Source organism: Fukomys damarensis, unplaced genomic scaffold, assembly GCF_012274545.1.
Source record: "Fukomys damarensis isolate Sample0158 unplaced genomic scaffold, DMR_v1.0_HiC HiC_scaffold_9, whole genome shotgun sequence".
Classification (NCBI taxonomy): Eukaryota; Metazoa; Chordata; class Mammalia; order Rodentia; family Bathyergidae; genus Fukomys; species Fukomys damarensis.
Genome location: NW_022900921.1, coordinates 28,356,921 through 28,368,414, shown reverse-complemented (window position 1 = coordinate 28,368,414; position 11,494 = coordinate 28,356,921). Strand labels below are relative to the sequence as shown.

Below are 11,494 nucleotides of genomic sequence, written 5' to 3'. Positions count from 1 at the left end.
CCCAAAAAACAAAAAAAAAATCATAGAAGGGCCAGGGATTTAGCTCAGTGGTTCCACCACCTGCCTTGCTAGTTCAATACCTGGTAATAAAAACAACAAAAATTCATAGGGCTGGGGGTGTAGTGTAGCTCAGTGGTGCAGCTTGTGCTTATTTGTCCTTGGGTTCAATCCCCAGTTCAGTTATGCATACACATGGATGGACACACACACACACACACACACACACACACAAACTAGCTATATCCCCAGCTGTTTTGTTGTTTTGAGACAAGGCCTCCCTATGTAGTTCAGGCTGACATTGAACTAAGTAGCCCAGGCTGGCCTCGAACTAGAGATATTCCTCCTGGCTCAATCTCCCAAGTGCTGCGGTTACAGGCATGCACCACCACACCTGCCATGTTTTTTAAGGTTCATCCATGTCGTAGTATGTCAGTACATCATCCCTTTTTGGGGCTGAATAATATCCCATTTTATAAACAATACCCCATTTTATTTATTTATTAACTGATAGACATTAGGGTTATTCCTATTTTTTTGACTTAGGAAGAATGTTGTTATGAGCATTATTTTCTGAGATAAGAGTTTTGCTATATTGCCCAGGGAGGTCTTAATCTTATGGGCTCAAGCAGTCTTCCTGCTGGCCTCCCTACTTCTACACATACACTCTATGTTTGTTTGCTTGTTTTGTGCTACCGGGGACTGAACTCAGGACCTTGCACTTGCCAGGCAGGCACAGTGCCACTGAGCTACATCCCCCGCCCTACATACCCTCTATGACCCACTCTCTGCATCTCACTTTCCTGTCTACAACCCTCAAAGTTCCCCTCTCATGATTAGGATATGACCGCCCTTCTCTTTACCTGTACATACTCATTCCAACCACATTGGCTTCCTCCTTGCTCTTCCATCTAGACCAGTCTCTGCTCCAGGATCCAAAGTCTTGCTGTTCCTTTTTCCTGGGATGCTTACCCCACCCCACCCCCAAATTTTGGCATGGCTTTTACCTATTTTTAGTGTCTGCTTAATCATCAGCTCCCCAGGGACCACCCTAAAATTACTATCCACCTCTAGCCATCATTCTGTCTTCTTAGGTTGCTTTATTTTTCTTTGTTGGACTTAGCATTACTTGAAACTTTCTCACTTACTGGTTTATTTTGGTGTCTTCCCACTAAAACATAAAGACAGACCTGGATCCTGGGGACCTTATTATCTCCAAGGTCTGGCACATTTGAGCACTCAGGTTTTGTTGAATGGTTGACAGTCATCAACCTGGCCAGTCCATTACCTTCCAGCCTCCCCACTGAACCTGGTAAACTATCAGAGGATCCAGTCCTCATATCAATGGGACAGAGGCAAGCACATGACCTAATCCTGGCCAATCAGAACCTTCCCCGTGACATTACAGAGAGAACTGAATTCAGGGGAAGGGATATATAGCCAGCAGATTGAAGCAGCACCGAGAAGAAAACATGAAACTCTGATGTTGGCCTTATTCAGGAACTTTCTTATGAAACAAACCAATAAACTTCACACTGGGCTTGAGGAAGTAGGAGTGGGTTTCTGCCGCTTGTAATATTAGAGGATGTCTATGCCTGCAGGGTGCAGACCCATGAGATGCTCAATAAATGAGTGGGAGTCTACAAGGGGGAAGTGTCCTGACTGAAGAGGGGCAGCGAGCCCAGCAGACCTCCCCCTGCTGGCACTGCCATCTCAAGTCATCCTTTGGGAAATGGATTGTTCTCATTGGCAGTGGTCAAGGTGGGCATGTGATCCAGCTGCGGTCAGTGAGGGTACTTTGAGCAAGCAGAAGTAATGAACCATCCACCTTAAGATGTTTTTCCCCTTTAGGACTTCCTTCAAAATTCCTGGGCAACAATCTCTGTCTACAGGGATGTTTACTGGTGGTTATAGGCCTGATATGCTGGGGCAATCCCTGGGGAAAGCTGCCTCACAGAGAAGACTACATAATCAATAGGACAGTGCGGAGGGGGAAGGACAGAAAGTGAATTCCTTCAGTACTCTCTTAGGGCCATCCCACTTCGAATCTCCCCATTCAGATATGCTAAAAGCCAGACCTATCCTGGGCTTTTTCATTTTTGTGAGAGTAATGATGCAGGGGGCGAGCGATTGGAGGTGTTCTTCCCCTACACAAGGACCCCCAGCCCCCACCCCAGCTTGGCCCTGCCCTCCACAAAAATGGGCTGCACTCACATCAGGCTTAAAGGGTGGTTCTAGCATGCCTGCTCCCAGCCGCTTGAAGTTCAGTTTTTTGAAAAGAGGGTGCTCCTTCACCTCCTGGGCGCCGCCCCCACGACACCCCAGGCGCTCCGTAGGGTCCTTGCAGAGGAGCTGTGGCAGGGCATGGGTGATCAGCGTGCCCATGTGTGGGCAGGCAGGTGAGATGCCCCAGCTCCAGCCCCAGCCCTGGCCAGTCAGGCCTTCCGCTTGCTGTGATACCTGGGAACAGAGTGAGCAGGCCTGCGGGGAAAAGCGCTCAGAGTATTCTTCGGGCACCTCCTTCACCAACCGCTCTACCTCCTCCCGCTTGATCTTCTTCTTTCTCTGCTGGAAGGGTGACTGGCCTGCGATCATCTCATACAGGAGGCAGCCTAACGCCCACCAGTCAGGGCTGAATGTGTACCGCTCATTCTTCACCACCTCTGGAGCTGGGCAGGGCACAGGAACCAGGGCTGGGTAGGTGGTAGGGAACAAGAGCCCTTGGGCCCCAGGAATGCCCAGCACATATGAATTCAGGGGACTAACTCAGACACCTACTGGCCAGGGAGGTACCATTATCAATTTATCAAGTATAGAACACGCATCCCAACAAAGGGAGCTGATGTGGCCTTGCAGGGTGCCATACCTAGGGTCCCCAGCTCTTCTTTATTTTTGGTACTGGATATCAAACTCGGGACCTTGCACTTGCAAGGCAGGCAGTGGAACCACTAAGCTAAATCCCTAGCCACCCAGTTCTTCTGATATTTTCTTTTTTTTTTTCCATATGGTGCTGAAACCCAGGGCTCTGTACATTCTAAGCAAGCACTCTACCTCTATTTTTTACATAAAGCTCTCTGACTTATTAAACGTTGGCAACCAATTCCAACTATTCTACAATTTTACTTCAATACTAATGTAGGCCAAATTGAGCCCTTGTGGCTACTAGTTTGCAACTTCTGGATTTCATGAGAAAAGACAGGACTGAAACTCCTACTTGCTGATACCTCCTACCTGCCAGGGCAGGCACCTGAGGAGTTTTCACTCAACTATCTCTTTTCATCTCCAGGCAACCCTGAGAGGCAGCTCTGATGATCCTTTCACAGTAGAGAAAAAGAGAGGCTGTGAGAAGAGGAATCAGGGCACCACAACAGGCAAGAGGTAAAACCTATTGGGCCAGGGCTGTCTACTGTGTGATGTGGTCCCCAGGGTGAGCATAGGGCCACTGCCCTGTACCACAATGGGGCACACTTACTGCAAACACAGGCAATCCAGCGGCAGGCAGGGCTAGAGCCATGGAAATAGGTTTGATTTTCTTCTTCTCCCTGCCCTGGTAGCCACATGCTGGCCCAGCCAATTCTATGTGCTCAATGAGCATTTAGTGAATGAAAGATGTGGACTCATAATGGTAGGACTCTGGCTGGGGTCTTGGTTTTCTAATCCACAAAAGAGGAACATCAGTATGGGCTCTTTCTACTTACTCAGGCACAAAAGACCCCATACAGAGGGTGGTGGGCAAGGCTCAGGAAAATGAAGGGAGCCAGGATACTGGTGGCCTGGGCTAGAGGAAGACTTACCCATGTAGCCCACAGTGCCCACACGACCTTTGATGGTCTGGCCCTCAGGCACATGCACAGCCAGCCCCAGGTCAGAGATGCGGATGTGGCCTGAATGAGAAGGGAGAAGCAGGTGGCCTATTAAGGGCCAGGCCTCCCCAACTCATCCCACCCCATCTTTGTCCCTCCCCACCCACCGTGGTCATCCAGAAGGATGTTCTCTGGCTTCAGGTCCCTGTGGGGAGAGAAGGGCAGGGTCAGCTGCTATTCATTTTGCCAAGAAGCCAGACGGGGCTGGCCTCTCCTAGCTCAACTGCCAAGTGACAGATGACTCCACTCTCCCTGAGCAACAGCCAAGACTCAAGATGGAAGATGAAAGATTTATAGTGCCAGGACTCCCAGGATCTTCCTAGGTGAGTGAACAATGACTCTCATCCAGGGGAGGACTTCCTAGACATCACCAGTATTGAGTTCCCTTCCATTTGGTAGCTGATTCTGCCATTCCTCTGTCAAGCAGGGCTACCCATCTATCCTCTCACGGGGCTGCTATCAGGCTGAAGTGAAATCACCACCAGTCACCAATATAACCAAAGCTCTCCACTACTAAGCCAAGCTGCTGGGTAGGAAGGTCATTCCCTGCTTAGCAAAAAAGGAAGTAAGTGTTGGTGGCGCAAGGAGCTGACTGATCCAAGGTCAAACAAAGGGTAATAAAATCAGGATTCACACAGAAAGGTCAGGTAGACCTCACAGCCTAGGCCTGAGCCACTGAAGTCAGCCCAGTGAGGGGGGAGTGTTGAGCCTTGAACCAGTTACTGCTGTGGCCAATATTCTTTTGCTGTTGACCTGATTGACAGGGTTGGTTGCCTCCATCCACACCAGCTACAGCCCTTGGAGATAGGCCAGGCCCTGGGAGAGCTGCTGGAAGAAGCTCTACCCCACCTGTATACGATGCGTTCCCGATGCAGGTCCTCCAGCCCACAGCAGATCTCAGCAGCATAGAAGACAGCACGTGCTTCAGGGAAGCCAGCCTGGCCCATGTGGTAGATGTGGAACTTGAGGTCACCTCCATTCATCAGCGTCAGCACTAAGCACAGTGCATCCTTGGTCTCATAGGCATAGGCTAAGCTCACCTGTGGCCAGAGGATCGGAGCCCTCAGGCAAGAGCTGCAGGCCACCTGGGGGTAGGACTAACACTAGCTGCGCAAAATATCCTTCTGGATGCCACTTCTTGGGGGCTCAGCATGGTTCCCAGGCCATCCTTCCTGGGCAATGTCCAGGGTGAGAAGGAGAGGCCTGGAGGGGTGGGGCAGGGTAGAGGGCAGTCCCTTTGTTGGTGGGGAGAGATTTAGCCTGGTGACTGGAGGGCAGGATGAGCCAGCAAGACCAACAGGAAGGGAGAGGTCTCCTTTCTGTACTTACTACAAACCTACTGTTCACTTTCTCCAGGATCTGCTTCTCATTAAGGGCCATGGCCTCCCCTTTCCGCTTCTTGATCCGTTTCTTCTCTAGCTTCTTGCAGGCATACATCTTGCCCGTTGCCCGCACCTGGCAGGCACACACCTGTGGCAGGGGTAGATGGGCAAATGGAGGCCAGCATGCTCTTGGGGTATAGGGGCTGGTGCAGGTCCACCCTAGCCTGCCTTATACACTCTGCTGGGACACTGGCCTAACCACTCACCTCCCCAAAGCCACCTTTGCCAAGGACTCGGTACTGCCTGAAGGTGTTTTTCGTCACGGGCTGCCTGTGGGCAAAGGTTAAGGGAGAAAACGTTGGCTGAGTAGGGCTCATAGACCAGGAAGAGCCTTCACAACCTGGCCTATCCTGGCTCAGTCTGGGAGAAGCTTACCTTTCCAGCCACTTCCACTGCAGGAAACGGTTGAAGTAGATGCTGTCGAGGTAGTCAGCAAAAGGGGCCATGCTCAGGTACTCATGGGTCAGCCTGTTAGAAATACCAGCCCTCAGATCAGCCCCTGACACGCAGATTCTGGGCTTAATGGTCTAGGTGTCCTGTGATACACATCTCAGCCCACAAAGCAGCATCCTCAGCCAACCTTCTGGATAAGCCACTGAGTGAGGGGCAATAGATGTGGTGCTGAAGTGAGGATGCTACAGAGATAGGAAGCCAACTGCCAAAGCTGATCAGTGGGTCAAGGCCAGGGTGAGAAGCTGAGCTGTTCACAGCCTTCTGGGCCCAGAGAAGGCCCCTACTGTGGGTGTAATTCCAGGCTTGTAAACAGGGAGGCTTACCGGGTCAGCTCCTGGAAGAGGTCTTTGCAGGGCCCCTGTTCCAGCCGCTGGGCACAGTTAGTCACCAAATGCAGGGGGATCTCAGGGATGAGGTCAGGACCCTGGAGACAGGCCATGGACAGGTCAGTGCAGGGGCTCAATGGGCAGCTGCCCACTCCCTGGGCAGAGCTGCCACATATCTCTGCTGGTGGCAGTGTAGCTGCTGGCGGGTGGTATGCTGGCTGCCTGGTTGCTGGACTCCTTCCTTTCCTCTCTCCCGAGGCAGGGAGAGGCAGAGCTGTTGGCCTGAGCTCGTCTCACCCCCTGGGCTCCATGCCCGCGGTGCTGCCTGGAGCAGCTCCAAGGCACTCACTACCCAGGCTGTGGTCACTCCTCTCCCTGTTGTCACTGAGCCCTGAGCCCAGCTCGCTGCCATCATCTCTCCATCACTGCTCACTCACCGTGTGGCTCAGAAAATTCTGCATTAGCCGCCGCCCACATGCCTTCCGCTTTTCATCAGGGGTCACCTCGTACTCGGCCTGCACAGTACGAAACAGAAGCCCAGAGTCTAGACAGAGCCATGGGTGCAGGGGAACAGGGCACAGTGGTGGGGACCTCCACCTGCTGCCCTCAGTGTTAGGCTGGTCCTGGGCAGGCTGCACTCACCACCCCGTCCAGGAAGGCAATGCAGCGAGTCAGCTCAGGCCTCGTGGTGCAGAACTCCCGGAACAGCAGGCGCCCAACGGGCTGCCGCTCACACAGACTGTGGTAGTCACGCTCTGCAGGTAAGATGGGAGCTGTTGGGGTCACAGACCTGGAGCCCATTGGCAGGGCACTTCTGCCTACACCACCAAGTTCTGGGCCCCAACAGCTTCCAGCCCTGTGGTGTGGCAGCCATCATCTTCTTTAGTGCTCCCACCACAATCCTGAGTAAGCAGTGTTATTCCCAACATAACCTGGGACTGTGGGGTCCACAGAGGTTCACTTATTAGCTCAATGCACAGAGTCAGTAGTCTGAGCTCCAAAGCCCAGGCTCCCACCTCCCCTGTCACCTCCTAGTTCACACAACTTTCGTATGTCAGTGCTAGGGCTGGGTGTGGTCTGTGAGGTTCCAGCCCAGCCTGGGGCTAGGCCCACACCTGTTGCCTGCCTGGCGAAAGTGCGAGAGGAAGTTGCGGCTTCCGGCGGGCTCTCAGCTGGGCCTCTTTCCCAGGCTGTGGAAGCAGCCATGATATACTCTTTGCCCATACACAGGGCTTCAGAGGGGGCCCAGGCAACCTTAGGTGCTCCTCCAACCTCAAGATTCCATGAAAATAAACAGGAACTGGGGGCCTGGGTCATTCTGTTCTCTCCCAGAAATAATCCTGTCACACTGCCCTGGCTTTGCTGGGGTGGGCTAGGTAGGACTGATAAGCACAGGCTGAGGGCTCTCAACATAGTCAATCTGGGATATTTCCTCTGGCCAGGGGGCCCTGCTCTTGCTGGGGTGGCACTCCCGGTCTCTGCTTCTCAGCTGCCCCCCATTTGCCCCTGCCCTCCTCCCCATATTCACTTCAACTCACCAGTTAGCCCCTTTTCACTCTCTGCCCTCCAGCCATCCCAAGCCGAGGAACTGAAACTGGACCGGGTGGTACAGCCTCAACTTCCCAGTCATCAGACTCCCCCAACCCTGCCCTTGTGCCCCAGGGCAAGGTCTCAGGGGAGGCTTCCCTTGAACCAAGGGTCCCCTCTGCTTCAGTAGTGCTCAGTCTCCACCTAGGACTCACCGAGACTGAGCCGCAGCTCTTCACACTGGCTGATGTGGGGGAACTGAAGCATCTGCCGCCATTTCTTGCTCTTGCCTTTGCGATTTCCACCACCACCTGCAGAAGCAATCAGGCACTGGGTCTCTCAGGACCTTCTGCCACTATGCTTTCCCTTGACCTGCAGTGTATTCAGTGGCCTTCGGGGCCCAGTCAAGGCCCAGCCTGCCCTGGGAGGCACAGGGCCTTCTTCCACATACTCCAGCATGATCCTCCACAGTTCCAGGACATGTACGGTCCTTCTGGGCTCTCCTGGGAGGGTCTGGCAAAGCCAAGGTGGGTAGTAAGGCCATTTGGGCAAATTTGGCCTCAGTTGCTTCCTCTTAGGTAGGACTTACTTGGGTGAAGAAAACAGAAAGGGCATCATAGTAGTGGGGGCTCCATAAATCAAGGCCCACAAGGGAGAGATTCCAGGTCATATCAGGTGTGTTTGAGATGCCATGGACAGAGGGCAGCTTGGGCCATTAGGGAGGCTCCCAGCCTCTACCACCAAGCTGTGCATCACAGCTATTTCCCTTTGTTTCTCCTCACCCATGAGCAAGGTGGTTCCGGAGGGCTGGCAGTCAGGATCCCTCACTCCCTATTCTGAACACGAGGGCTTTACTGCCCCCCATGGCTGCCTTGTTTTACCTAGCTGACTCCCTAACTGTAACTGCTGAGACCACAGGAGCAACTGGAATGCCTACAGAGCCTGACAGGTACAGTAAATGTGGACCACATGTAAGCCACCAGGGAGTGGTAGGAAGTGTAGTGAACAGACCAGGAAAGGACCCTTCCAATAGGGGTAGCTACATCACAACTCCTGGAGCTTTCTTGGTTGCTGCTAAGAAGTATTAGCTCAGTGACTAGCTCTCCTGATTTTCCAAAAGCAGCTGGAAATCCAGCCTGTCATGTGAAATACTGGTGTGACTGAAAAAAACAAAACAAAAAAAACCCACTGCTGCCAAATAAATAAAACATGTCAAGAGAGCTAGTCAGATGTGGATGTGGCCTATGGGCCACGAGGGTGAAAATGGCAGATGAGGACTCTCTCAGAGTCTCACAGGCCTGAATCTCCAACCTGTACTAAACCCATCACTTGCCCTTAGGTCTTCCCAGTCCTGTCTCCAGCTAACCTGGGCAGAGATAGGTGGTAAAGGGGAAGGAGCCACCTTTTAGGGAGGGTGAGGCCAGTGTCTCTCAACAACAGAGAGGCCTGAAGGAGGAAGTGTTGCAGGGGCCCTTAAGAAACCCTCTGGTAGGCCTTCTGCTGCCCACACCCCATGCACCCCACAGTCATTGCTTCACTGTGAATGAGCAACAGACCTCCACCCCTTAGCCCAGAGCAAGGCCTCCCCAGAAGGGGAACTCCTCCCTCACCCCCACAGGGTCCCTAGTCCAACCCTCCATCTGCCTGCTTTCCCCCACCAGTTACTTCCTCCTCCCCCTCCTCCCAGCCACATGAAGGCAGCAGCAAAGAATCACATGCAAATATCCTGTCCTGGAACTGTAGCAGAATCTATGAGGCTCTTCTCAACCCTACCCTGGTTCTCTTTCTCATGCTCTGGGAACCTGGGAAAGGAAGGAGATTCAAGTGAGGGTTCCCAGCTCCAGTGCAGTCCCATTTTACTTTTACAACAACTCTACCAGATTGGGCCCAGTCTCACGACAATACTAAGGGTCTGAGTGAAGGACCAGTTTGCCTATGATCACAGAGCCTAAAGGTAACAGCAGCAGGATTTGAACCCAGATCCCACAACTCAAGTTTCTTTCTCACTTCTCTGTAAGCCTCATATTTACTAAGAGCCAACAGTACATACATACCAAGGGTTCCCAAAATGCTTTGGGACCATTTGAGAAGCTTACAAGACCTTAGCCCCAAGCAGTCAGCTAGCTCACGAAATGATTCCAATACAGCCAGTCCATTGATCTGGATTCAGGAATCAGTAAGGATTTCCTTTGGTCTTCCTATCTCATTCCCTAATCATTCCACAAAAAGGGATACTCAAGATGGAGGAGAAGAGACCTGTCTAAAGCCATGTAAATGGGAGGGGCAAAGCCAGGTGGGGATGAGGGTTCTCTATTGGAGGCACTCGGTCTGAGCACTGGCCATCCCATCCATACCTTGCCTGGGGCCCGACAAAGCTTATCCAAAGATGCTCACACTGTCTGGCTAGGCAAGGCAGTGCCCTCAGCAGGACTGAGGCTTAAGCAGCTATAGCCTTAGGAAGGGAGGCCTGGCCAGGCTCTTCACCCCTCCTCCCTGGCTGGCTAGATGACAAGGCAGAACAGAATCGGCAGATGCCCCCAGAGGCTGAGAGGAAGGCCCAGCCCCAAGTCTCGATAAGGGATAGGAGATAAGAAAGGCACTAGGGATGCAGCCTGCCATACTCATTTCCAGGCAGCACCTCCCCAGTGACACAAACTGGGAAGACAGAGGACACCAAGTAGTGTACCCAGAGGGGGACTCCTTTCTCCTTACAATGTACGGTGTTAGACATTCTAGGTCCTTTATGTCGGTCAATTACAATCTTGCTATATGATCTGAGGTTAGTCTCTGGCTGAGCTTTCAGTTTCCCACCTGTAAAATGGGGCAGAAAGGTGAAGAAGATGACTTGTTCAGCCTGGGAGCCCAGCAAAAAGTAGGAAAAAAAAAATGTCACAATCTCCAGGTCCTGGAGTTCCAAAAGGAAGTCTTATTCACTGATGGTTCCCCAGCATCCTGTGCAGGGTGGGGCACTGCACAGAGGTACAGTGATTACTGAGTTGGCTATGGCAGGTGAAGGGCAGACTAACCACAGGGCAGGGAGGATTGGTTTTAGTTCTGTGTCTCTCAGGACCCTGACAGGGCAGGTGCCAGATAAAATCTGGAAAGCCACCAGGAGACAGACAGACACAGACACACACACACAGGGCCCATAAGACTGGCTCCCCCAGTCAGGCCGTTGCACTTACAGTAGTCCTAACAGTCCGTAACACAGGGTTCCCAATGATTTGTGTGCATTTACCCCAGCACATCATGGCCTTCTTGAGAGCAAAGATCGTGACCCATTCACCCTTGTCTTTTATTGTCCTGAGGTTCCTAGCAAGTTGGCTGCACATAGTGTGACCCGGAGTTTTCCCGACTCCAGTGGTCTATGCTATGCAAAAGCTCCGGTCATTCATTCTCCAACCTTTAACGAACACCAACTTTGGGCCATCAGGCGTCTGGGCCTAGGGCACGTGGGGCATCTACTCGCCCCTGACTTGGAGGAGGTCTCAGAGAGGCTCTCCAGGGCTCAGGTCCCACCCTTCCCTCTTCTTCCCTCCTTCCCTCACCCCCTCCACGCCCCCTCCTTCCCGTCCCGCAGAGAGGGTGCCGGCCTTACCCCCGCCCCTTCCTGGGCCCCAGCTCTCGGGGGGCAGGTGCGGAGGAAGAGGACCATGAGCCGGAAGGGCTCGTATCTACTTGGGGTTCGGGTAGTGAAGCTCGCGGCCCTAGAAGATCCGGAGTCTGGGGCGCTCGGTTGAGCTCAAAGGTCCTGGTCCGCGCTCCCCATACCCGAGCCCGGCCACCCGCCGGGCTGCCTCACCTTCCCGGGCTGCCTCACCTTCCCGGGCCTTGAGTAGCACCGTGTTCGCTACGATGTTCTCGAGCTCCATGGGCTGCAGCGGCGCCGGCTCACCGGACCGTGCAGCCGGCCGGGATCACGCGAGAGCCAGGGCCGGATGGCGAT

General features: G+C 53.1%; 1 protein-coding gene across 4 annotated transcripts in view; it reads right to left on the bottom strand.

The window, feature by feature from the left end:
* The window catches only part of Grk6 (G protein-coupled receptor kinase 6), an 18,021-nt gene extending 6,533 nt beyond the window's left edge, over positions 1–11,488 (bottom strand). For 2 of the 4 annotated variants that reach the window (XM_019207199.2, XM_019207200.1), the window contains exons 1-13: positions 11,351–11,488; positions 7,764–7,859; positions 6,664–6,776; positions 6,459–6,536; positions 6,019–6,119; positions 5,618–5,710; positions 5,449–5,512; positions 5,190–5,330; positions 4,710–4,900; positions 3,968–4,005; positions 3,792–3,881; positions 2,458–2,666; positions 2,212–2,349 (exon numbers count right to left, since the gene is read on the bottom strand). In XM_019207199.2, coding sequence (XP_019062744.1) covers positions 2,212–2,349; positions 2,458–2,666; positions 3,792–3,881; positions 3,968–4,005; positions 4,710–4,900; positions 5,190–5,330; positions 5,449–5,512; positions 5,618–5,710; positions 6,019–6,119; positions 6,459–6,536; positions 6,664–6,776; positions 7,764–7,859; positions 11,351–11,420 — 1,422 coding nt within the window. In that variant the 5' untranslated portion in view covers positions 11,421–11,488. Of the gene's footprint in view, positions 1–2,211; positions 2,350–2,457; positions 2,667–3,791; positions 3,882–3,967; positions 4,006–4,709; positions 4,901–5,189; positions 5,331–5,448; positions 5,513–5,617; positions 5,711–6,018; positions 6,120–6,458; positions 6,537–6,663; positions 6,777–7,763; positions 7,860–11,350 lie in introns of those variants that run through there. The other 2 variants (XM_010622052.2, XM_010622054.3) reach the window with 2 other exon arrangements.
* Between the last annotated feature and the right edge of the window lie 6 nt (positions 11,489–11,494).